Source organism: Anomalospiza imberbis, chromosome 4, assembly GCF_031753505.1.
Source record: "Anomalospiza imberbis isolate Cuckoo-Finch-1a 21T00152 chromosome 4, ASM3175350v1, whole genome shotgun sequence".
Classification (NCBI taxonomy): domain Eukaryota; kingdom Metazoa; phylum Chordata; class Aves; order Passeriformes; family Viduidae; genus Anomalospiza; species Anomalospiza imberbis.
In genome coordinates this window covers 42,194,757-42,218,691 of record NC_089684.1, presented here as the reverse complement: position 1 = coordinate 42,218,691, position 23,935 = coordinate 42,194,757, and the positions used below count along the sequence as shown (strand labels likewise).

Here is a 23,935-nt window from a genome sequence, read left to right as displayed (position 1 = left end):
ACATAAACCTCTCGTGATGTGAATTTTGCTGCACAACATTGTAATGGTGAACATTATTTTGCTCATTCAAAACCAATGGGGCATTTGTTTGCATATTGCTTATAAGATTGTATCAGGAAGCCAAGCTGTGTACAATTAATACACACATTTAGCACAGTCACAGAGTCAGGTAAATAAACCAAGCTTTTCAGTTCACCTTTACAGAGGAAGGAGGGCAAGCAGCTGCAAAACCTAACCTGATCAAAGTCTAATGGTACACTGGTACCTCTAACCTGATAACAGTATTATACTTCAGTCATTGTACCTTGCTTCACACGTGCCTTTCCATTTAGACACACACGCCTGTTGCTTTTTTGGTCTTCAGCAATCCATAAGAAAACAAAAAATTAGAATAGATGTTTAGAATACATCTTCTACAACATAGTTTATAAAGGGAACGGATACCTTATTTACCAAGGTTCCTGGAACCACTTACAGTAACACAGTTCTAATAGAACAGCCAATGTTTTATAAGCAAAAATGTTCCTTCTTCTTATACTTGATTAGCAGGTATTTAGTGGCTTTTGCTTGACATGTTCTCTACCTGCTCACAAATCTACCTTTCATTCTACAGCTATGATAATCAAAATATGCTTTCCTGTTCTGTGTTGCAAACATGCAAAGGACAGCTTCAGAAATCAGATTGGGCTTGGGTACCTCTCAAAAGCAGTACGCTTTTTGCTATCTAAACTGTTGTCTACTTCCCTAATGTATTGCTAGCATATATAATTCATTACCTTATTTACCCAGAGGACATAGTAATTTAGATAATTTGTTTTCTAAAAATATGCTTGTATTATTAATACAGGATCTCTTCCTTTCTTTTCTGTTTGCTTACTTAACAATTTACCTCATTTCGTACCAAACCCCCAAATAATTTTGTGTGCAAAATGAATGGTGTGGTGCAAAGCAATGCCAAATCCTACAACAGTTGTGTCCAGACACGGGTGTGCTGGAGTCCTAATGTCAATGCTGCCTTTATGTGCCACTCTTTATCCTAACAACAGTATAACTGTGTCCGTTTTGGAAATTTTAGACTTCACAAATTGTATATTGCTGCTCTGGCAAGGTTAGTGTGACCTTCCTGTGTTTGAATTATGATATGGATGGGTTTATATCTCTGTTTACTAATTACTTTGAATTATAAATGCTATCATTCATTAAAAATGCAGGAGACTTGCTAGTAGCCTGCATCAGTACACACGTGAAATAAAAATCTCAGTTTGGCTCCATAAATTACTGTGAAGCCTTGGGTTAAACCTCACTATTCCTGTCCTGTACTCATTTGTTATGAACTTCCCTCTGCCTTCCGTTTCTGTGCCTTTGAAATATTTTACTGAGAAATCTTCTTTAATATGGATATGCATTTATAATTGGCTAATAAGATGCAATGCAATCACGGCACAATCCTCTTCTCCTACTGCCTCCTCATCACCATTTCCCTCTCCTAGTTAATAAACTAAAAGCTCAGGGCAGTAATTTTGATGGAGGATCAATGTAGATTTTGGCACATTTGCAGTAAAATAGAGATTTAGAACTAAGAGGAGCAAAGGAGCATTAAATATCCCCCAAATAATGATAAAATGTCTTTATTGGTTGGTGTTCTAGCTGTAATAGAGCCAAAGCGAACATATAAATGATGTGGTCAAGCAGGAGGGCTGCTGAAGATAAGATTAACAGAAATCTAACACACATTTAAGTTTAGCTTATGTTCAGAGCGAGTAAAGAAAGAAAAAAAAAAAAAAGACAAGACCATCACATATTTCCAGAAACTAATAACAAACTGACATAGTGTGGGGGAATGTCCATGGAGACTTCCATTGGCTGCATTTGATGTTATTTATTAAGGCAGCAGATGCACTTACTCAGCCATGCTAAGTTGTGATGACCATTTAGTTGATGCTCGCTTCATAGACTAGCTCATTAACTTGCAGTGAGGTAGTGCATTAAGTGTTCCTCAAAAAAAAAAAAAAAAATCAAAAATCTCATGACTGAAACTGTCATTAGCATCCAGTGCACTTGGACCTATTTGCAAACAGGGTCCCTTGAAGCATGAAGCAGATGCTTCATGTTTTCACAGTATCTCCCTCCCAGGGCTCTCTTCATATGTTATTTCACATGCTCAAGAACTGTGCATAACTGGAATAAGTTGTGCTGGGGGTTTTGGGGGGTGTTAATTGTTTCAGAGCGGCTTCACCTCCCATCAGCAGACTTTCTGCATTTTTGGCAAATGGATCATCTTTAAAAAGACTCTATGGAAGAACACGTTGCTGAGTGACCTGTAATGCTTAACACTAAGAAAGTGATTCAGTGGACTGGTTCTCCTTACCTGCAAGAAAGAGTACCTAAGCTTGTCCTTGTGCTTTGTAAGTGAATGTCTTTTCTTGTTCAGATGATTGCTCCACGTTTTTATACTGTTTTCACACATCCGTGTGTAAGCAAGGGTAGAGAAAAGAAAGATTAAAATAAATATTTGAAATAATACAGACTTCTGGCTGAGCCAAGCAGTAGATTATTTTCCTTGTCCTTCATCTGCAAAGGTATAGGAACAAAGAATAACTACCAGTAATAATACGTAATAGCTGCTGCCATGGAAAGTTTTCTGACTAGAGATCCAACTGCTGGTTATTTGCCCTGCTGGTCACCCAAGAAATGGGATTTAAAAAAGTAAACAGGTTATGATCTCTACTTTATCCAAAGTCTCTGTGAAGGTAAAACTTGAAGGCAAATACTGAACACGAGAGGAAAGTGGATTTTTTTAAAGCTACTGCATGGTATTTTTGACTGTGTTAATATAATTTATTAATTGACTGCACATGATGATACAGAAGCACCTTGCATGATTCAAGTGCTAACATTTGTACAAAATCAAACATGCTTGCTGTCTTGCAATTTACAAAAAGCTGTGAAAAAAATTGTCAAAAAAGCCTGCTATAGTATTTTTAAATAATTAATTGGTTACAGATTTTACTGTAAAATACAGATTTAAAGTGAAGAAAACATCATATGAACAAAAATAAGTGTAAGACTAAAACTTGCATCTTTTAAACTCACATTTCAGAAGTGCTTAATTTAAACCGAGACCTTAAAATCTGTTAAGCTTACCTCAACAAATCTAATTATATCACAGAGAAGTGTTGTGCAATGCACTGTCAACACCAGATATTCTACACATCAGTCCTGGAGACTGGAAGCAAAGAAAACTGATAAAACAAGAATCCTGTACTCTGTGTATGTGTTGTTACAGTAAATCACAATAGAAAGTGGAACAAATTCCAAAAACTTGTAGTAAAAGTTACTTTGGTTCTTAACATTCCACACAAAATGTAATTTCTGTTTAAGTATAAATATAATGAAAAATTATTCATATTGGTATGAAGCTATTTAATCCCTTAAAAGATCCCATGGAAAATGAAACCCTTGAAGCAGCAGCACAGTTTAATTTTGGTATTAAAAAACCAACATAAGTCTCATCAGCTAGAAATTTCCCTTTGTTATTTTGCAGACCCACACTTTAAGGATGCACCTGCTGGACCTCCTAAAATTTCAGTTGCTCATACTTTTAATGAACTACCTCAGTGAAATTCATGAGTGGGCATAAAGACTGTGAGGAAGGACCTGACCACCCTTGCATTTGTTCACATTGTTGCAATTCTTCTGCCTTCCCAATATCAAACTAATACCCTTCAGCTGCTGGTGTAGCCAGGGCTCCTCTGACAAGATGATTTCAGCCCAGCTATGTTTAAGTATCACAGCAGCAGTGTGCTGCCAAATTGTCAGATGGGAGGTGTAGCACAATCTTTCTTTCCCTGAGTATTTGCTCAGAGTTGTTTCATACACAAACTAGGTGGGAACTATAGTTTACACCCAGGTCCTGGAATACAGACAAATTTCTTTCCTCCAGTTTCTGTTACCAGTTCTTAGGCACTGGATCTTTGATTTTTTAAATATATATTTCCTGGGGTTGGCTACCTTGGAACAACTTATATACAGGTAATGTGATAAAATCATCACGTCATCTTGTCACCAAGTAAGAATACTTTTAAATAGAGACAAATGCTTTCAAGCTTATTTTCACACAATGCTCCAATGCTTTGAAAGTCAGATTGCTCACTAGGCAGTTGCATTGCCTCTTTAACATGCAACACGCACCCCCTCTCCTTGCAGTTTTTAAGTGTAGGAATAAGATATGCAAACAATTGAAGTTCACACATCAATAGTTTCCCCACATGAAACTATGCACCCCTATGAGTGTAGGAACCCAGAGAGAAGATGCCAAACAAGTTGGTCCATGCTCTGAAATCCTCTGTGGGACATAGGCCATGAGACGTGCTGTGTGGCTTTTGATTTAGTGTAAAAGTTACTTCAATTTCCACACATCAAAAAATATATCAGAATGCAGTCAAGCAAGTCTGCCAGCTCCCTTACAACACTCCAAATTTTGCATACAATTCCATGTTCAACCCATGTTTACTGAAACAATCACTTATAATACAATGGAAATAGTGACTGAAACTAAATAGAACATTCAGGCTGAACCTCCATTCAGCAAAGGCAAGGCAAGATCTATGGCAACACACTCCCTAAAATCATCTAACCCAACTGTTGCAAGATGTAGAATATGCAAAAATTTTCTTAAGAAAGAGCATCCTTTGGTGTATTGATCTTTATCTACTTTCAAGCCTAAGAAGCAAGAGGGGAGATTTAACTCATGAAACAGAGAGCACCCAACAAGCTCTAGTTGATGTCTAGGTGTTCTACCAAAAATTATTTGTTGGTAGAAATGCCTTGTTCGGGTTTGGGACTGGACAGGCTTCAACATTCTCGGACCCAGGGGAGGTTAACAAAGCTCGGGAAGAAGGATGTACCACTGTGGACAAAGCGGATGTCCCATAGTGCACACCAAAAGTGCAGAATGTAGGGGGCACAAGGACATGTGGCAGAACTCCCAAGATAAGGAAGAAAGCAATGAAGACAGCTCAGTAACTGTGCTGAAATCGGCTCCCAGTGGGTAACAGGCAATTCCGGCAGGGGCAGATCCCGACCAGCTCACAGAGCAGCGACACAGAAACCCACCGGCCACAAAGGAGAGAGACTGAGCACGGGGTTAATTAGCACGAGAGGTGAGAGAACCATTGACCAGCAGAAGACAGAACACGGATCAGTAGGAGAACTGTGTAACTTGTAGCCAATGAACACCAATCCCTTTGTTTGCTAAAACAGAAAACAGTTCTGATAGTTGGAGCGCTTCATCTGTGGTTTATCTGTGGATTAACCACCCAGGGTTGTGCAACTCTGAAACAGATACTCGATGTCTCTCAGTACTCAGATACTCCTGAGTGTCTCTCACTACCGGCTTGTTGCACACCGGGCGGTCAGTCCGGTTTTTGCGGGCAGCGGCGACAGCGCTGCCCGGCCCGGCGGAGCAGGAGGCGAGCGGGCGAGGGAGCAGGAGCGCCCGAGGCCGGTAAGTGCCCCCGGGAAAGGGAAGCCTCTCCCCAGCCGGCACTTCCGCCGCGTCCCGTGCCCGCGATCGCTTCCAGGTCGGGAGCCGGCTTCCGGCGGGACGCGGGGGGCGGCCGGGCCCCGCTCGCTCCCCGCCGTGCTCTGAGGGGCCGCGGCGGCCCGGCCGCGAGGGGCGCGGGCGGGAGCAGCGCCCGGGGCCGGGCCGGAGTCGGGCCCCGCCGGCGCGGGGCCGCCGCCCGCGGAAGATGTGGGCGCAGGTCTGGGGGTTCCTGTACAGCAACTACTTTCGGTTCTGGCTGAAGTGGATCCTGCGGCTGCTGACGGGCAAGTGCGAGCTGCAGCGCCTCCTGTGCGGCGCGGAGGCGGGCGCGCCTCGGACGCTGAGCGTAGGTAATGGAGGGGCCGGGGCCGGGGCCGCGAGATGGCCTCGGAAGCGCCGGGTACGGCAGCAGTCACAGGGTCCTTCGGCGTGGGAAAGACCTCCGTCATCATCGATTCCAGCCATTCACCCAGCACCGCCAAACCTAGCGCTAAACCGTGTCTCCCAGTGCCGCATCCACACATCGTTGAAATCTCTCCGGGAATGGTGGTGGCTGAGCAGCTGACCTGGGCCGCCCGTTCAGTGCTTGACAAGCCTTTCGCTGATGACATTTTCCCTCATGTCCAGCCTAAACCTCCCCTGGCACAACCTGAGGACGTTTCCTCTCCTCCTGTCGCTGGTTACCTGGGAGAAGGGATCGACCCCCTCCTGTCCACAGTCTGCTTTCCAGTGGTTGTAGGGAGCGATCAAGTCCCCCCTGAGCCTCTTGCTTTCCAGGAGCTGGAAACCAGTACCTGGCATGCATCCCCAGAATTGTATTTTCACTCTTCTTTTCATCCCAGCTATCCTATGAGGAGTCTAAATCAATGCCAGAACTAGCTTCCTTGTCTGCTTACTAAGGAAATTCTAGTGTCATCAAAAAGTGAATCATACCTTCTCCCCCAGAGTCTTCCCATCACTTTGTATATATGCTTTTACCTTCCTTTACTAAAAAAAACCACATTGAATAGACATAAATGCATTTTTTTTGGAGGTGAGGAAGGAAGAGTGATTTAACTTATGATTCTGCTTGATGCGGAATTCAAGAAACTGCTGAACACTTTAGTGGTTTTACAGTAAATTGCAGAAGTGACTGTACTTCCTTATGCTTCAGCAATAACCATGAAATAATGTCTGAGAACAGGAAAATATCAATATAATTGATGTATTTCTCTCCTGATGCCTTTTCAAATTTGTCTTTGTTTTGTACATGTAATTGATGCTTTAAAAAATCCAGATCTACTTTCAGCATTGTACTGAAGAGTTATAAAAAGATCTATGTAAATTAAGACATTCTCTTACTGATAAACTGTTCATTTTAAGATTGATTAATTTTTTATTACATTTATAAAAGGGATGTAAAATGTTATAATACTTATATACTCAAGAACACTTACTGACATTTATTTAAAACAGTTCAATTTAACAGTGAAATCTACTTTTTTTCCACATTACAGAACATTCACTGGAATCATCAAAAAATAAGGTAAGAGATACTAGAGATGAAACTGTAATAAAATCTTTTTTCAGAGACAGATCCCAGAAAAATAACCCATGCATTTACTTTTTGAGAGGGGCAAGCTGAGGAGGAGTAAAGGACAGAGAGAAGAAAACTTGGAATTTTGTGTTGTGTGATAAAGTTTCTCAAAAATAATCCCATGTCCCTTCAAACGTTTATTTCAATGAAATCTCAGCTTTGATAGCTACCTGTCTCCTAATTCTGAAGCATTTTCTTGGCTGCACTTGTTTCAGTTGGATTAGGAAGAACATATTTCAATTCAGCAGCTGAAAGCAAACAAGAACCTAGACCAAGCAACTCTCCAGCTTTGTATTTATTATTTATGCAACTCCTATGTGAACATTGTTGTTCACAGCCTGACAAAGTACAAATCATGCTTTCATGTAATTATTGATATCTTTTATGTGCGGTTTGAGCCAGTAAGCGACTGCCTTAAACTGACCCTTTTCCTCTTACAGTAAATAAGACACACAACAGATATACAGAAGCTGAGCAACAATAATAGATTATATCTTCATTCCTCATGAAGTCCTTTACTGTGTTAACTGCCTAGGTTTTAAGAAATGCTGTACATGTTGAAGAAGCTGAAGTGGAGAAGTGTGTCAGAGACGTAATGAAAGCAAAGAGGATTGAACAGAAGGACACAAGGTGGGTTTGGAAACCTCTCTCTGTTCTCACTTGTTTGCATGTTCTTCCAGTTGCTTAACCTGATGCAATATTCAGACTCAACGCAAGTATTTGGAATGAAATCTGAAAATGAGGTGTGGTTATGTTCTCACCACTTCTAGAAAATCAATTGCAAAGCTTAATTCATGAGGATTTGGCATTGTTGTATGTCTGTTTTGCAAGTCCCTTCTGTTACTCCACATTTCTAACCAGTATGATCATTGCATAGGTTGATTACAAGAACTATATAATTCCTTAGATATATTTGAGAGAATATAGCGATGCCTGATTTATGTTTGCATTCATCTGCACAAGTAATTAGTGAGTGACAGGAAATAATCAAATTTTTTTTTTTTTTTGTATGTAAGACTTACAAAAAGTTTGGGGGTAGGTGAAGGTACCTTACAAAAGGTTTGGGGTTCGGTGATACGTGGAGTTTTGTATCATAACAGATTTTAGCTTTTTTTTCCCCCCATAATTGGAGGTAATAGAGTCTGACTGCATTACTGGAATCAGCTAGAGACGTTTAATGATGCTAAAGATGTTAAGTATGTAAAGCTGTTAAAGTATGTACTTAACCAGTATGCTGTAGTTTGTAAAGATACACATGAAGCACTTCCTAATTCTGCTGTTTACATTGCTTTAACATAGGAAAGGTCTTATGTGGTAATTCAAGCTATAATTTACGGCTAAGTAGGCCTATTTAAAAACTTCTCTATGGTGTTTTGTTATTATTTCAGGTTTAAGACAAATTTGCATATATCCTTGCTACAGATATCAGGTTATAAAAAACTGTATTTGAATGTGGAAAACCTAAGGAAGGTCCCGTATGATTCAGAAAATGAAGAACACGAGGAACAGTTAATTGAGGTGAAATAATTTTTAAAATACATGTGCTGTTTCTTTGGGTTTTTTCCCCTCCAAGTCCAACACCTTAAAAGAATTTATTGGTAGCATTCTTACCAGCTGGCCTGTTTAAAGCTCTTTTCTACTTCCAGACTGCAAAGCAGAACTGCAGACTACAGAAATGACACATTAAAATAAAACCTCAAAGAAAAAAAAAATAAATAAACTAGAATTACTTGCAATGGAGTTACTTTGTGTGAAACCAGATATAACAACAATATATATGTAGAAAAATAGGTTTGTGATGTGTCACTGAAGAATCACTACTAAAAAGATTTATAAGCTTATGCACACATCTAACTTTGTAAACTACTAATTACTAAATAAAAAAGACACTAATTTTTTCTTACTGCTGTATCCCAGTCAACGCCAAGAAAGATAGTTTGATGCTGGAAGTTAAAATCTGTTTTCTTAGCCCTTCATAATTATCTCAGCTTGCTATGGAAGCCCCAACACTGACATGTTAAATGAGTATTCACTGAGAATTTGTATTTCAGTTTACAGCTGTCCTATTACAAAAGTGATGCATAAATTAATTTCTGAGGTGAAACAAGTCTTTGTTTCTTTGGTATTCATACAGCATCTTTGTCTGTGAAGGGAAATTACCACATTTAATGTTAAACGTAATAACTTCCATAATTGCTAAAGTGAGCCATTGCAGCAGACTCCAGATCGCCACTAACAGAGAAGAGCAGCATGCAGATTGTACCCTGTTCCCTGGTGAATGGTTCCTAGTGTGTAGCAGCAAGTGTTCTGAATTATGTGACTTGGAATACTTGAGCAGTATAACATGGAAGTATGTTTGTGCAGCTCTGGAATTTGCTGATGCCTCACGAGAATCTGAAGGCCAGAATCAGCAAACAGTGGTGCGACATTGGCTTCCAAGGCGAAGATCCCAAAACAGACTTCAGAGGAATGGGGCTGCTGGGCTTAGTGAATCTGGTGTAAGTGAAAAGAAGTATTTCATTCTTTCTGTAACTAATTTTCAGGATCTGTGTTTTCTCTAGTTAATGCTATTTCTAATAAAAACTGATTAGAAGCAAATAGAAAGTAGTATGTTCAGCATTTTTAGTGGCTGCACATTGTAACCATGTGATGTGGTTGGGTAAGGACAAGAAGTGAGGGAATGGACAGAAATTTGTTCAAGACACCTTATTTCTTTGTTGCCTTAGGATAGAGCTGGTAGGTTGTACCTAACTTGTCAAAAGCTTTAAAAAGTCCTGAATGTAAAAATTCCTACTGTAATGAAAAATAGACAAGTTTACATATCTTTGCTAAGCTAACGTTTGGACTAGGTTGAACTTCATACTTGATGTCCAGATCACAATGTTTTGGGTTTTTTTTACAGTATTAGTTGATGCTGAATATAATTTACTTTGCTACCTTTTCCTTGGTTTTCATTTTCTGCAATTTTCCACTTACACCTTTAGTTTAAAACTACAGATTTTAATGTTGACATGAACACAGTATTTTTTTTTTTTTCTGAAGAATTCAAAATAATATTTTACACTGACAGGTATTTTAGTAAACATTACACCAATGAAGCTCGTCAAATCCTTTCTCGGTCAAATCACCCAAAGCTGGGGTAAGTAACCTCTAGAATTTTTTCTGGCTGCTTATATCTAAAAACTTACGTGAAGACTGCTAAACGTGTGTCCAGAAAATAAAGGGGAAAAAATACACATGGGCTTTTTCCATTAAAGAATGGAAAAATGGTCAAAACAGAAAGGTGTGAGAAACCAAACACAGAAAGCAATTTCTAGCTGGGAACTAAGTGCAGATTTTTTTTTTTCAGAATAGATTTGTTGGGGCAAAAATGTTGCAAAATATCATCTTTATTTAATACAGTAAATGCCTTTAACGTCGTAGTTAGTTGTAGTTATAGTAGACTTAGATTAGATGTAGAAATTCATACTTGTTTTTCATCTTCTTACTGATCCTATGTTGGGATAGTATAGATTACCTCTTAGGGTCCTTTTTTCCCCTCTAGGTTTCTGCTCTGTAATAAGTATTAACAATCAGGCAGTTGGTTGTCCAACTTTAAATTTATTCTCGAAAACTTTGCATATTTAAGCATTTAGCTAATTTTACAGGGGAATATACTCTCAAACCAGTCAGATATAATAATCTGATCCATCTAGCCCCTAGTTAACTTGATGACCTACCAAAAAACAGGAGCCCTTCATGACTTTGATTGTAAATAACATTACCCTGTGCAACTCTGTCATGAACAGGATATATAAGACTTTTTGCTCAATTACATAAGGATATAATTGGCACAAATTAATTATTTTTTACTTTTTCTTCCTCCACAAACAAGAATTTCTATTATAATACTTTTTATACCATGCAACAGAAAACCAGATTCTTTCAGCTTGAATAACAGGTTGAAATAGCCATTCCATTTACACTGCAACAATGTTTTTTACATCCAACTTTTAATATTCCAGCAGATCTCAGGATTTCAAATGAGTAAGTTGAAGTCAGTGTTGATTAGCTTTGCCATCTCAACATTACAATAACTTTTACGTGGTTGGATGCACCAGGGAATGGTCTGTAGCTTGGAATCAGCTCATCAAGTATTACAGGAAAAATTTGGACTATCACAGCTATCCTAAAGCAGAGTGTGCCAAGGAACCTTTTAAGTCTTTCAGTCCATAATGTAAACCCATGATTTGTGTTGCAGGTACTCCTATGCCATAGTTGGGATCAATCTGACAGAGATGGCATACAGCTTGCTCAAGAACGGTGCTTTAAAGGGTCATCTCTACAACAGGGTCTCTGGGTTGCCACAGATGGAGCACTTCCATCAGTTTTACTGTAAGTATCTACAGCTGCTCTAGTACTCAGGGTAGGCCACAACATAGTTTGGGCTCTTTAGAGTGCACTTCCACTCTTCTCATTAGCCAGAGCAAGCTGTTTGTCTTCTGCATCAGGTATTGGAAACGCACCTACTGCTTAAACATTGTGCTGCAGAAATGTACATTTAAGGATAATTTCTGTGGCTTTCTATATTTTAGATACTCCTGTCTGAAAACTCAGTATTTGCAGATTTATTTTTTAATTTATTATTACAGCATCCAAAAGCTTGCTGTAGATCAGGATGGGACAGTTCTTGTTGTAAGGGGTTGAAGAGAGTCTAAAGGATCACTCTAGGACTGGCTGTATTTTATTTTCTTCACAGGTTATCTAGTTTATGAGTTTGACAAGTTCTGGTTTGAAGAGGAACCAGAAAGCATTATGCACTTCAACAAGTACAGAGAGAAATTCCATGAAAAAATTAAGGGACTTCTACTGGATTACAGTGTGGTACTGACCTTACAAGATACAAAGAAACCTTAATTCCTCTGCAGTATATGAGGTTCTGTATTAAAAATTGAGTGATGCATTTGGATGGAAATTTTGTGTGTTTCACCAAAAACTGTCTAATAACAGAACTTTTTTTTTTTTTTTTAACATTAAAAAAAAAAAGAAAATTAGCAAAATTCAGTTAAGAAAGCTTGGACAATCAACCTCTGTTTACAGGTATTTTAATGCTATTCTCCAAAGGGCAGCGTTTTGAAAAGGAAGTGAAACAAAACTCAACCAACAAACCAACACAAAAAACAACCCACAAATCTCAAGAACCTCTGGATTGCTTACTTTTACATTTTCTTTTATACTTTCTTGGTGCAGAAACATGAAGCAGGTATTTATGCTGCACCATATTTTCTATTAATGGGTTTGACTGTTAATGGTCTTTTAAAAGACAGTTTAAATTCCGCTTTTCAAATTTGAATTTAAATTACAACCTTTTAACGTAACGGTTGAAGTTCAGCTTTTAGTGGAAATTATTGTGGTTTTAGATTTTTTGTGTTCTTGTTCCTTTATATGTCATTAAAATTCAGTCAACAATGTTAAATTTCTTTGTAATTAAGAGGTCCTCAAAGGAGATGTATTATTTGTTTATAATTTTGGAAAAGAGGCTTAATCCATCAACATACTGTACTTAACTTGTATTCTAGTACTTACTAGAAATTACTTCTGGAAAGGAAGTTTGTCTGTGGATTTCTACCAGCTAGTTCCTATGCTTGGAACAAGTTTAGTTTGCAAACAAACAAAAAGAACCACAAGTCATCAGCGTGCGGATAAGATCCTCAGGCTAAAGCTACTCTTTCTAAAAGTATTCCTGTTGTAAAAACTTCTGATTCTTTCTAATCTGACTTCAAATGATGAGGATGATTGACTCAGAATCTGTTGTCAGCCCTTTCTTTTAGCAGCTAAGGGGGTATTCTTAGTGGGAGGTACAACAGATTTACTTTAGCCCTTTTGTAAATTAAAAAAACCCACCCTTTATTGCAGCTGCAATCCTTCTTTTGTAAAAATAACTTCACATCTGAGTACAAGTCTAAAAAAGATGTATTTTCTATGGAAGGGATGCAACTTTGATGTGTTCCTTAGTCTCGCCATCCTCAGACAATCTAATAGTTAGAACTTCATGTCTGTATTGTGACTTAATTATTGCTTAGAGCAACTTTAAATGGATTTGGTATGACCATCACTTTGTTTTCTAAGACCTTCTATTAAATAAGTGCCTTCTGCTGTTTTCAATCAGCTGTTTATTTTGATTCTTCTACCTAGATCACAGCCTTAGAAACTTGAGTAATTTGAGAAAGATTTCTTTCACCTTATACCTAAATAGGGCACAGTGGCACAAAATGTGTATGTTGATACAAGCTTTCATATATTTTTTAATCATCTCAGGTAAACTAATTAATTTCTAGTCAATGACTACTCCAGAAGAGATTCCTGAAGAATATAAGCATTGAACACAATGAATGGAAGCATGAGGGAAAAAAAGGAAAAAAAAAAGAAAAGACAACCCCCCGTTTAAATGAGTGTTATTACACGACATAAATATGAAATATAATATCTAATACTGCATTTCTTGGAGATCATCAAAACCCAGCTGGACGTAGCCTCCTTTGAGGGGCCCTGTTTAGGCAGGGGATGGGATTTGGTGATCCCCAGAGGTCCCTTCTCACCCCAGTAATTCTGTGATCCTGTATTATGTCAGTAGTGACTTGTTGTTTGCTCTTGATCCCTTAAATGCAAGGATCTCTTGCTTGTGGGGAAGCTCCTGATCAGGGTACACAGTACATGTGTATGAGGTAACACAGTTCTGTTTTCTTTTTATGATACCTTAGGTACAAACGAGTACAAACAAGAGTCAGACAAACTGTATTCAGGGTGTGGAAGGGTTCAGTCTCACCTCTGTTGGGTTGATGCTGTTCTACCAATATTAAAAAAACCCAAAAACAACAACAACAAAACCAGCACTGTGGGGTTGTACACAGGGAGAGTATTTATGGTTTGCCCTGGCTTGTTAACTGAACAGCTGAACTGAGATTAGATCCAAACTGACTATGGGATGCCCAGTTCTTTTGCGACTCCCCTGTACATGGATCCTGGAATACTCGCCAATGAAGGAGCTGAGGTCCTGTGGAGAGCATTCTGGGATTCAGGTCCTGTGGTGCAGCTCTGTTTCTCTGAGCTTTGCAGACCCTGGACATGCCAGAAATCCCAGGAAGGAAGTGGAAAGTGACCCAACTGGTTACTTTCTAGCCCGATCTTCCGTTGAGCTTGTCTTCATTAGTACCTTTCTCCACTGCTTGTAGATCTCCTTTGCAAGCAACACATGACTGACTTTTTGAATTCCAGAAGTGATCCCAATTATGTTTGGCAGCAGCAGCAAAGGAGATGCTATTTGTTTTCATCTACTGCCTGCCAGCTAGTTACAAAATCGTTGGAGCCATCTCTAAAGGCTCCCCTGAGTTACGTCTGCAAGCTTTTTTTTCTTTTTTTTTCCCCAACAGTTGCAAAAGCAATCTACACGCTTGTCTTTCCAGCACTGAAACTTTCACTGGGCTCCTTGTTCACTGGGAGACTGACATTTAACTATGGCTGAGGCTTCTAAAGCTCAACCATAGAGTCTCAGGGTTCCTATCACACACCTGAGATGTTTTAGAGTCAAATGTAGTTCAGGCTTTTAATAAGATGCATCTTTGCTAGTTTTTTTTCTTCTTAAATCAATGGGTGATCTGGGAAGTAAACTGTAGCAGTAAACCCAGACATCAGATGAGTGAGACATAAGGGAATACATTAGTTTGCATGTAGTAATTAAGGTCAATGTTTATGTTAGGCTCCAGTGCACCTTCCCAGGAAACAGTTAGAATTTGCATGTGGTTTTGTATGACCCACTACCCCAGTAATCCTGTCTAGGAGTCGCTCACTATATGTAGACTAATACTGGCTGTCCCTGTTTGCACCCTTGGTAGGTTAACTGTATTATGGTGGTAGCTAGAAAATGTATTGAAATGGGTAAAATTGTGTTTAGAGAAGGCAAGAGCAAGGCTTTACTAGTCAGTGGTATTTTATGCTAGCTCTGTTGTAAGGTGACAATCCTAAGGATATGGAAGACTGGAAATGGAGGTAGGCCACTTTTCTGCAAGTTGATATCATCTTGAACATCAGAATTTGTTGCTCACAGGTTATTCTAAGAGTCTTAAAAACTCAGTAAATTATTTATTATCCATCATGTTTTAAATACATATGATCTTACTAGAACTTGCAAGTGCTGTCTGTTTTCTAACTTGCTGCCTCTTTAAAACATTCACTATGTGAACACTTGTATGCAATAGTATTAAAAAATTTTAAACTGGAGACAAGGTGGTTTCCTAAATTTGCTGTTGTTCCTGTAGCAAGTGTTTAACAAACTACTTTCACTTTTGTTGTTTAGTGTATGCTTGAAACATGGTGCCACTCTATGAACAAATTAATCTGGAGATAAGCAAAAGTTTACTACAAGCAAATGTAAAAATCTAGTCTTTCACTAAGTAAACATATTGTTTCAGAAGTAACTAACTTGATTAGAAAACCATCTGAAGACAGTGCTACATAGGAAGAAAGAAACAATTTTTGTAAACTTGTTTCAGTCATCTGATACAGCCATGGAAAGAATAGGGCATTTTGTCCTAAAGGGCAATAGTAAAAGGGGCCAATTTAAACATCCCAGGTAAATAGTTTCAGACTTTCAGTCTTTGAAAAACAAAACAAAAATGCAACAAAAATTAAACACACACACACACAGCTCCATTAGTTTTCCAGGTTTTCCGTCCTAGTTTAAATAAAATTTCACAAATGAAATTACTTAGCCATTTTTTTAGGTATTATGATGAAAAAGTTTGTGTTTAGTTAGGTGGGAGTTGAGCGGTCAGTATCCTTGACAATACTGCTAGTGATGTGTGGTGAAGATGTAGCCTGTGGTTTCCTTCTGTCACTCTGTTTGTGTTGCTGTAGCACCACGGTGACCCGTCTTTGGGCTGATGTTTCTTGTGCCAGTCTAGATACTGTCTTTCTCTAGGGAATTAAGAACAACCCAGCCCAAGAAAACTTATGGGCAGTTTCTTCTTATGACATTGTGCTTAGATAGCTGCATACTAAAAGGAATTCCTGTTTACCACAATATAAAAGCAATAATGTATACTGTGATGTCTGTGTAATAGAGATGTTTACAATGGTAGCAAATAAAGAATGGGTTAGTCCAAAATACTGTCAACAGTTGTGTCTTTGGCCTGCTAGAAAATGTAACAATTTTCAGTTTCATGCACCTGCACTGGGATATGAGTGAAAGCTTTATCCTACTTTTTTCTTTCCCCCATCCTCCTAACTCACCTGCAGCTTGCCAAGACGTCCTTGGTTCTCGATCCTTTTATGTAGATGGGATACTGTACTCTGCTGCAAGTGGTAGGGGTTTATTACTGCTTCATTTCAATTGCTTGTAAAATCTTCACTTGAAAAGAAGCTCTGTCTCAAGCTTTAAAAAAAAAAAAAAGCAATTTTTTTTTTAAAAATCCACAACACAAAAAAAGCCCCTACCAAACCCAAACTCCCAAAAAACCCCACAACAATTACTTTATTTGAAGGACCTGGAAGTTAACTCTCAGAGGCCAATCAAAATCTGAGCATTTTTGCTCAGGAGGAACAAAATTTAAAAGCTGGAGAACCACTCTGGAGATAGAAACCCTCAAGTGTTGCTGGTTTGTTTTTTTTTTTTCAGACTCTGTATCTTCTGGCATACTTTCATACAAGCTATGTTAAATAATTTAATCGGGTTTTTTTAGTTTATTTGTATCTCTCAGGCAGCCTTTATTTCTCTTCCTGAATTCTGAAGAACAAATGCTTCTATTAATGTACTGAAGTGCCATTCCATGAGAACTACAAGTTCTCACCCATAGTGTTTTTTTATTTCTGCAAAAGCACAGAACAGGCCCTGCCACTACAGGAACATCACAGTCCTCCAAACTCCAAATGTCAAGTTGATCAGTTATGCAAATGTGTTATTTTAGAAAATAGGACAAGCAAGCAGCTATTCAGGAAATTTAAACTGAGATCTCGAGTACCACAGGAAAGAGAAGAACCAAATCTTAATTGTCTTCTGAAAGTGACATACTTTTGAGATATCTGCCACCATTTATCAGGAACATCTTGCACTGCTCTTAAGACTGACTAAGCTGTATTTCACAGCTTGTATTTCCAGCTCTGAGCCACTCTTGCACAGCGATGCTGCTGCTATCAGCACATATTGCAATTTTCTAATATTAACCATTTTCTAGTGTAATGTTCACTGCCACATTTTTCTTATTATTTGCTGTCAGGCCAATTTTTGGCTTTGCTATTGAATAAATCAGCATGTTAAATTGTGGCAGTTTTGGCTGGGCTAGATTTCATTTTCTTCCCAGAGGCTGCTATGGGGCTGTGTTTTGGATTTGTACTCAACATAGGGTACAGATAACAGATGTTTTTGTTATTGCTGAGCAGGGCTTACACAGAGCCAAAGCCTTTTCTGGTTTTTGTGCTGTCACACTGGTGAGGAAGCTGAGGGTGCCTGGGAAGGTGGGAGGAGACCCAGCCCGGACAGGTAAGCCCAACTGACCAAAGGGATATTCCAGACCATGTGACATCATGCTCACTGTATAAAGTGAGGAGAAGAGGGAAAGGGGGCACATTTGGAGTGATGGCGTTTGTCTTCACATGTGATGGGGCCCTGGAAATGGATGAACAGCTGCCTGCCCATGGGAAAGCAGGGAATTCATTCCTTGTTTTGCTTTGCTTGTGTGTGTGGCTTCTACTTTCCCTGTTAAACTATCTCAACTCATGGGTTTTCTTGCTTTTACCCTTCCAATTCACTCCCTCATCTTACTGGTGGGGGAGGGAGAGAGTGGGTGCCTGGGGCTTGGTGGCTGCCTGCATTTAAACAATAATGTTAAGTCACAATTGCAGCTTGAACTATGTAACACTTGACTCAAGGCTATCTTCTAGTTGAAAGAAACAGAAATATCACAGAAGGAATGTTTTTTCCAACGACAGGATAAAGCTCAGTAATAGATACAACTGCTTCACTTTCAGTCTCACCATAACACTCCTGCTCAGCTAAACTGGTGAGCTCAAGTCACAGACCAGTCTTTTCCCTCAGCACCAGGAGTTGACACCAGGATTTGAAGGAACACTGGAACCTCATAGACTAACCAAGCGAACTACCGTGGCACACTCTGACAAAGGCTAAGCTGACCGACCAACTCATACACAATTCCTCAGTATTTTCTCATTTCTTCAAAATGTTTTGCTCTATGCTCAACTAGTCCATGTTTCTTACCAAAATGGGTACAACACATCAACTACTTTTTACTGTTAATACCTAATTTCTGGTAAAAGGTGTCTTCTAGCTACAGCATTCCTTGTTACTGGATTACCAAGACCTGGAGCAGACCGTGCACTACATGGATGCCAGAAGTTTGCAGAGCAGCAGCACTGGGATTCACCAGGGCACGTGCCACCCAAACTCGTTAAGCTGTTCTCCCTGCCTTTAATACACTGGGACAGCCTTCTCTGACCTACTGCTTCCACATTCAAACAAGCTGTAGATTCAGTGTTTATGCAGCAGCTTTGTTGTGTTGCTGTAAGTATTCTGATGAAATTAAAACTCTTCCTGATGCTTTTTTGTCAGTTACTGCATGGCAGCTACTGCTGGCAAACCCAGTTACCACAGTTCCATTCTGATGCTGCAAAATTAAAGGTTAGTAATGAAGGCCCTCTGACAGGCCCTCCTCCAGAAGTTTGCAGAGTACCTAGCAGGTGCCAGACCTGGCTGCACAGCCTTCCAAGCAAAAGCAGTTTTTTCCTGACCCAAGCTGCTCCTGTTCTCTCCCACAGTTCTTATGTACCACACCGTATACCCCACACCAGCCTCCACCATCTGCATTTATGACACAACCCCTGACTTCTACTGTAACAGAAGCTCCAGAACCATTGTGTAAGAACTCATAAAGTGCTTTTCTCTTTGCAACAGTTTTGATGTCATTTTTCCAGTAGGTTTAATACATCACATAATGAACTTCTTGTCTGTGTTACACAACTCATATAACACAAATGTTTGCAAGTCTCAATCCTCAGCTGTAACACCTAGAACTCAGGAGCTGCAAGATGCTACAATGAAGGAGGTAAGTACCACAGAACTTCCAGGTGTTAACAGCTTCTGACTAAGCTAAAACACAGGCTGGAAGAAAAGCCATAAAGAAATATTCTTCTCAAGTTCTTTTTTTTTAGTAGTGGCAGTTCTACATAAAATAACCTACAAAAAAGCTGTAAAAATAGCAGCCCCAACTAAGTGAACTCTACAATTCACAGAATAAATAGATTGCATTTCCAAGCACAAAAAGCACAAGACATAGGTACTTCTGAAGTCCTACTCACTTTCTGTGTAGCACACCTACACATACAATAAGCCTTTAAAAATACTTACATTTTCCCCAAAAGTTTCACACCATGGTACGCTGGTCAGCTGAATTCTTGTGTAGCTTTCTGTTCACCAGCTCCCACACTGCTACTAAAGAACAGGGCACAGCAGATCTTGTCATCAAATAGGCAACTTCCAGGTGGTCCTGATCAAGTGAGCAGCCTCATCCAAACAAACCTGGAAAAGATAAGCTCACCTGGCTGCTACCTATAGCAATGCCATTTTTAAAGAGGACCTGGCTCATACCTGGGAGCTTTGCTGAAGTGATCAGGAGGGTAAGGAAGGCTACTAGAGCAAAACAAAAAAAAGTTGCCTTGTAAATTGGCTCACCTTACACCAGAGAGCCACTTATGGATGCCTCTTCTTGTTACAGGAGCCCAAAGAGCAAAATAATTCTTGTCAACCATTGCATCCCCTGCCATGTGGGTGGGGTGGGAACAAAGCTGACAAGCTCTTAAAAGAAAAATGTTTTGGAGCTGTGTCCTCTGTGTCCCTAGGGGTTTGTGTAAGCTTGCTGATAGGCTTAAGTTCACTTTAACATAACAGACACCTTAAAGAGAAATATTTTAGGGAGCTGCAAACTTAAAAAGGTCAGTAGTCTACTTAAGGATGTTAATTGTTAGTGCTGAAGACTTCCATGACAGCTTATTCAGCTGCCAGACACTGTAATAAAGAACCTCACTCTGGCCCTGGCATCTGAAATTAAAACAAAGTAGTAGCATTCAAAATGGCGATTATGGCTTCAGATTAACATCATTATTTAATACATATGTAAACCCATCCACAGTCACAGCAGAAAGGCTACAGTACTTTTTCATACTGCTACCAGCAGACATACTAACATTTGCCTGTGTAATAAAGCACAACCACCACATTTTCCCTCTAGCATGACTTTAATAGTTAAAAATCAAATCTGTGCAGAGTGTACTTTATTTGTTCACATTACCTATTTGTGGTTAAAAACCACTTAATCTGACAGTTTAAAAGCATTCTTTTAAAACAAAAGAATTAAACATAGCTTGTGCTAAAAAAATCTGCAAGTTACGTGGATGCAGTATTGTACAGGAGTATAAAAATCAACAGTATTCTACAGAAAATATTCTCAAAACAGCAAATAAAGATTAGGTATGTAGGCATGATCCTGAAACAAACAAATATGAATTAAAAAACAGCTAACAAAATCTAAAAAAAAAAAAAAATCCCAAATACCTGTATAAAAAAAGCAAGGATTCAAAGTGCAGGTGCTCCAGTTTTCATTTTAACATATTATTCAGTAAGTCAATACAGGATACTATTCATTTCATATAAAGTGACAGTGTTCTCAGTAAGATTTAAACATTCAGTTACATTATCTTGCAGATTTTTTTTCATTACTGCTGCTTTACACTGTAGTAAATAAAGACTTATGCAATACAGGCTTTATTTTCTTAATCTAACAAGGATATAATAGGTTGGTGGTAAAGGTTAGTTTTAAGAACTAAGCTATATTTGCTGTAAATCCAGCCTTAGAAGCAGATACATATATACTTTTTTCCCCTAAGCTTTTAAAAACAGACTTCAAATTTTGAAAAGAGACTCTACCAATCTGTTCTGGGACCTGCATACACTGTCTTTGGAGAACACCAGCAAAGCTTCCAAGTCCCCTGGTTTAGGAATACAGCCCTGGGCAGGGTCATGCTGGACATCTTCCTTTGGTGACCCCAGCTGGGAAAGGGCTTTCTCTCTGCTGAACCCAGGGAAAGGCAAATGGGCAGAAACCACCACATTTATCCACATTTGCCTGATGTGGCAGCTAGGTTGGGATGACCCTCTCACTTTCACTTGAGCATACCACTCTCAGGCAGAGGAAGTTAGGAGCCAGGCAGGTGTCACTGAAGTGATCTTTCATATATTCAGAAAAGTAAAATCAAAGCATACATTCAAAGCCTCTTTGGAAAAAAATTATATGAAATAAAATTATGCTTCGAGGATGTTGCCTGGAGCTTATTTTCACCGGAGGTCCTTTTCAGGTTGACAGTGTCCCTTTAAATTTTATGTTCTTCCCATTTTGTTTTTTTTTTCCCCCCCAAGTATCAGATCTCTGTATATGTCTATTTTAAAAATGCTCATAAATATTTGCATTAGGTTTACATTTAGAAATTAAGAACTAATCTTTACCATTATACACTGACAGCAATATTAATAATACACACACTTCACTGACAAGCATTTTTTTTTCTGTATTTTGAATAAAATTTGCATGTGTAACATTTCCCACAGAAAGAGTGATTATACTTGAAGATAGTTATGTTTGCACCCCAACATTTTCACATTAGTGAAAACAACTATGTTTTGAAAATACCAATTCCTCTGCCAGGTACTAATAAATAGAGAATAAAAAGAAAAAATTAAATAAAAATCCCGATTGCCTTTTATCCCGACATAGTAGAGATTTCATAGTCACTGGCTGAGGTTATCGGTTTACCCCTCATCCTGATGTTTTTAGCATTAGTAATCCTAGCCATCATGGACACAGGCTTGTCAAAATACCTGACCAGCGCTGGCTCAGTCAGAAGGGAGGCTAAAAATTGTTCAAAGGTGATGGCCCAGTCCCTGTCAATGCTCGTGCTCCTGCGCAGGGCAGGGGTGTGGTTGCTCCGCACCAGAACCGTGTCTTCCCCGATGTCCTCGCAGTGCAGCTTCTCCTCCTCGTGTGAGCCTGCACTCAGCACCGAGTAGGAGGACATGGAACTGTCGTCTTTCGTGTCATCATCGGAAATGAGCATGGAAGAACAGGCTCCGTTGTCCCTAGGAGAAGAGTCTTCCAGCTTGATGTCTTCCATCTGCATGCCCAAGACACTGTCGGTGCCAGCGGCCTCCTCCTCACTGGCCACAAGGCTGCCCCGGAATGCCTTGTGCTGTTCCAGGGGGTACTGATGGTGCTCCTTCTTCTGGAACAGCTCGCTCTGAATGGCTTTGCTGCAGTTGTTGCTGCTGTCTGTGTCATTGGGCGGCTGCACGCTGAAGAGCTTCCCAACCTCCCCGATCTCCAGGAGCAAGCTTGTCACGGCAGCTGTAGCATGGTACAGGTCCTGCTCGTTGGGGTCTTCGCTGAACATGTTGTACATTGTCTTGCACAGCTCAATGAACTGCCCCTAAACACAGGGGGAGGGAACATTAACAAGAGCAGGAAAAAATCATGCTGACATCTTCCAAATCAGTTTTAAAAGTCTCCGATTGAGGCAGGACACAAGAGTTATGTGACTAAAGTGAAATTTGAAATAATCCAGGTGCAGTCTAGGAAGCATTTTCTATGACTGGGCAGTCAGATATGTTGCATCTCTCAAAGGTATTTAGAATAAATTATTGGATGTTTTGTCCAACATATCGCAAATACATTTCTCTGCAGCCAGAGGAGGGCAACAGAGGGTGAGCAGTGAGACACTTTGCATTCATTTTGGTGGATTTTCTTGTAGAAACGATGCTAAGTAAAACTAAGGGTTTGCTAAAACTGATGAGAAGTAATGAAAAATGAAGACCTGCAGCACTCCTTAGCTGACAGGAGTAACTTAGCTGGATACAAGCCTTTTGAAATCCAGAACGGATAAATCAGATGGGAAGATTTGCTCAGGGCTACCTGAAGTAAGAATCATTGTTCTACAGGAAATAAACCTTCCCTACATGCTCTGGAGGAAACAGCTATCCCATCCCAATGGGTCTCCTCCTCCTCAGCAGCTGTGGATCTGAGAGGATTGGGACTAGCAGTACAAATTACAAACATAAAATACTACTTTCAGGTTATGTTTATCAGACATTAAGAGCTGGCTGGTGATACTCAGTGTCACATCCTTTGTCTAGAGATCAAAATAGTATGTTTTACCATTCCTGTATGTGTGTATCTCATTTATGGGATATTTTGGGAGCTGAATGCCAGTTAAAGTATTTTGTAAACAATAAACTTCCACAATCAGCTGACTGCTACTCTGGCAAAAAAGTATCTGCTCAAAATAAAACCTTTGTTCAGTGTTAATACATTGTATGTTTATAGATATGTAAAGAAAGTTTAAATTTAATGAAAAATATGTGGCAGTAGAAGTACCTGATTCAGCTTGGGTAAGTCCTTTGTGTTTTTTCCTTTGGATTTATTCTCTTGGCTCCACATTCTCAGGTAATTTCGATTCTCTTGTGAGCTCTTCTTGCCTATTACCAACAAATTACCCAGAGATGGAGGAAAAAGTCCATGAAGAAACCTCAAATTATCACCCTTATTCCCCATTTTCAAAAGGAGCATCTTTAAATGAAGTGAAAGATGTAACTCACATGGAGACACCAAGCATACCTTTGTCTGTTTTCAGACTCACTGTAACAAACCCATCATCTACTCCATGTTTGTTCCTGCTGTCTAGGCCAACAACTAGGAAGTGGAGGGGCAGGGGGAGAGAGAGAT

At 39.4% G+C, this 23,935-nt stretch overlaps 2 protein-coding genes across 4 annotated transcripts in view; one reads left to right on the top strand and one right to left on the bottom strand.

The window, feature by feature from the left end:
• Positions 1-5,707: 5,707 nt before the first annotated feature.
• Positions 5,708-13,265, top strand: ELMOD2 (ELMO domain containing 2). The gene is made up of 8 exons (XM_068188038.1): positions 5,708-5,895; positions 7,042-7,070; positions 7,657-7,751; positions 8,510-8,639; positions 9,486-9,619; positions 10,192-10,260; positions 11,362-11,495; positions 11,860-13,265. Exons 1-8 carry the CDS (start codon positions 5,751-5,753, stop codon positions 12,015-12,017), a joined length of 894 nt encoding a protein of 297 aa, XP_068044139.1. The 5' UTR covers positions 5,708-5,750; the 3' UTR covers positions 12,018-13,265.
• Positions 13,266-20,421: 7,156 nt separating this feature from the next.
• The window catches only part of TBC1D9 (TBC1 domain family member 9), a 45,719-nt gene continuing 42,205 nt past the window's right edge, over positions 20,422-23,935 (bottom strand). The window contains exons 19-21 of one of the 3 annotated variants that reach the window (XM_068188024.1): positions 23,828-23,902; positions 23,588-23,688; positions 20,422-22,643 (exon numbers count right to left, since the gene is read on the bottom strand). In XM_068188024.1, coding sequence (XP_068044125.1) covers positions 21,921-22,643; positions 23,588-23,688; positions 23,828-23,902 — 899 coding nt within the window. In that variant the 3' untranslated portion in view covers positions 20,422-21,920. Of the gene's footprint in view, positions 22,644-23,587; positions 23,689-23,738; positions 23,780-23,827; positions 23,903-23,935 lie in introns of those variants that run through there. The other 2 variants (XM_068188025.1, XM_068188027.1) reach the window with 2 other exon arrangements.

Bases quoted from the DNA above. Each gene is read 5' to 3' on its own strand.
- ELMOD2 (XM_068188038.1), top strand. From the start codon at position 5,751: ATGTGGGCGCAGGTCTGGGGGTTCCTGTACAGCAACTACTTTCGGTTC. The intron at 5,896-7,041 runs GTAATGGAGGGG...TCCACATTACAG, and splicing joins GCCTCGGACGCTGAGCGTAG to AACATTCACTGGAATCATCA. The intron at 7,071-7,656 runs GTAAGAGATACT...TTAACTGCCTAG, and splicing joins TGGAATCATCAAAAAATAAG to GTTTTAAGAAATGCTGTACA.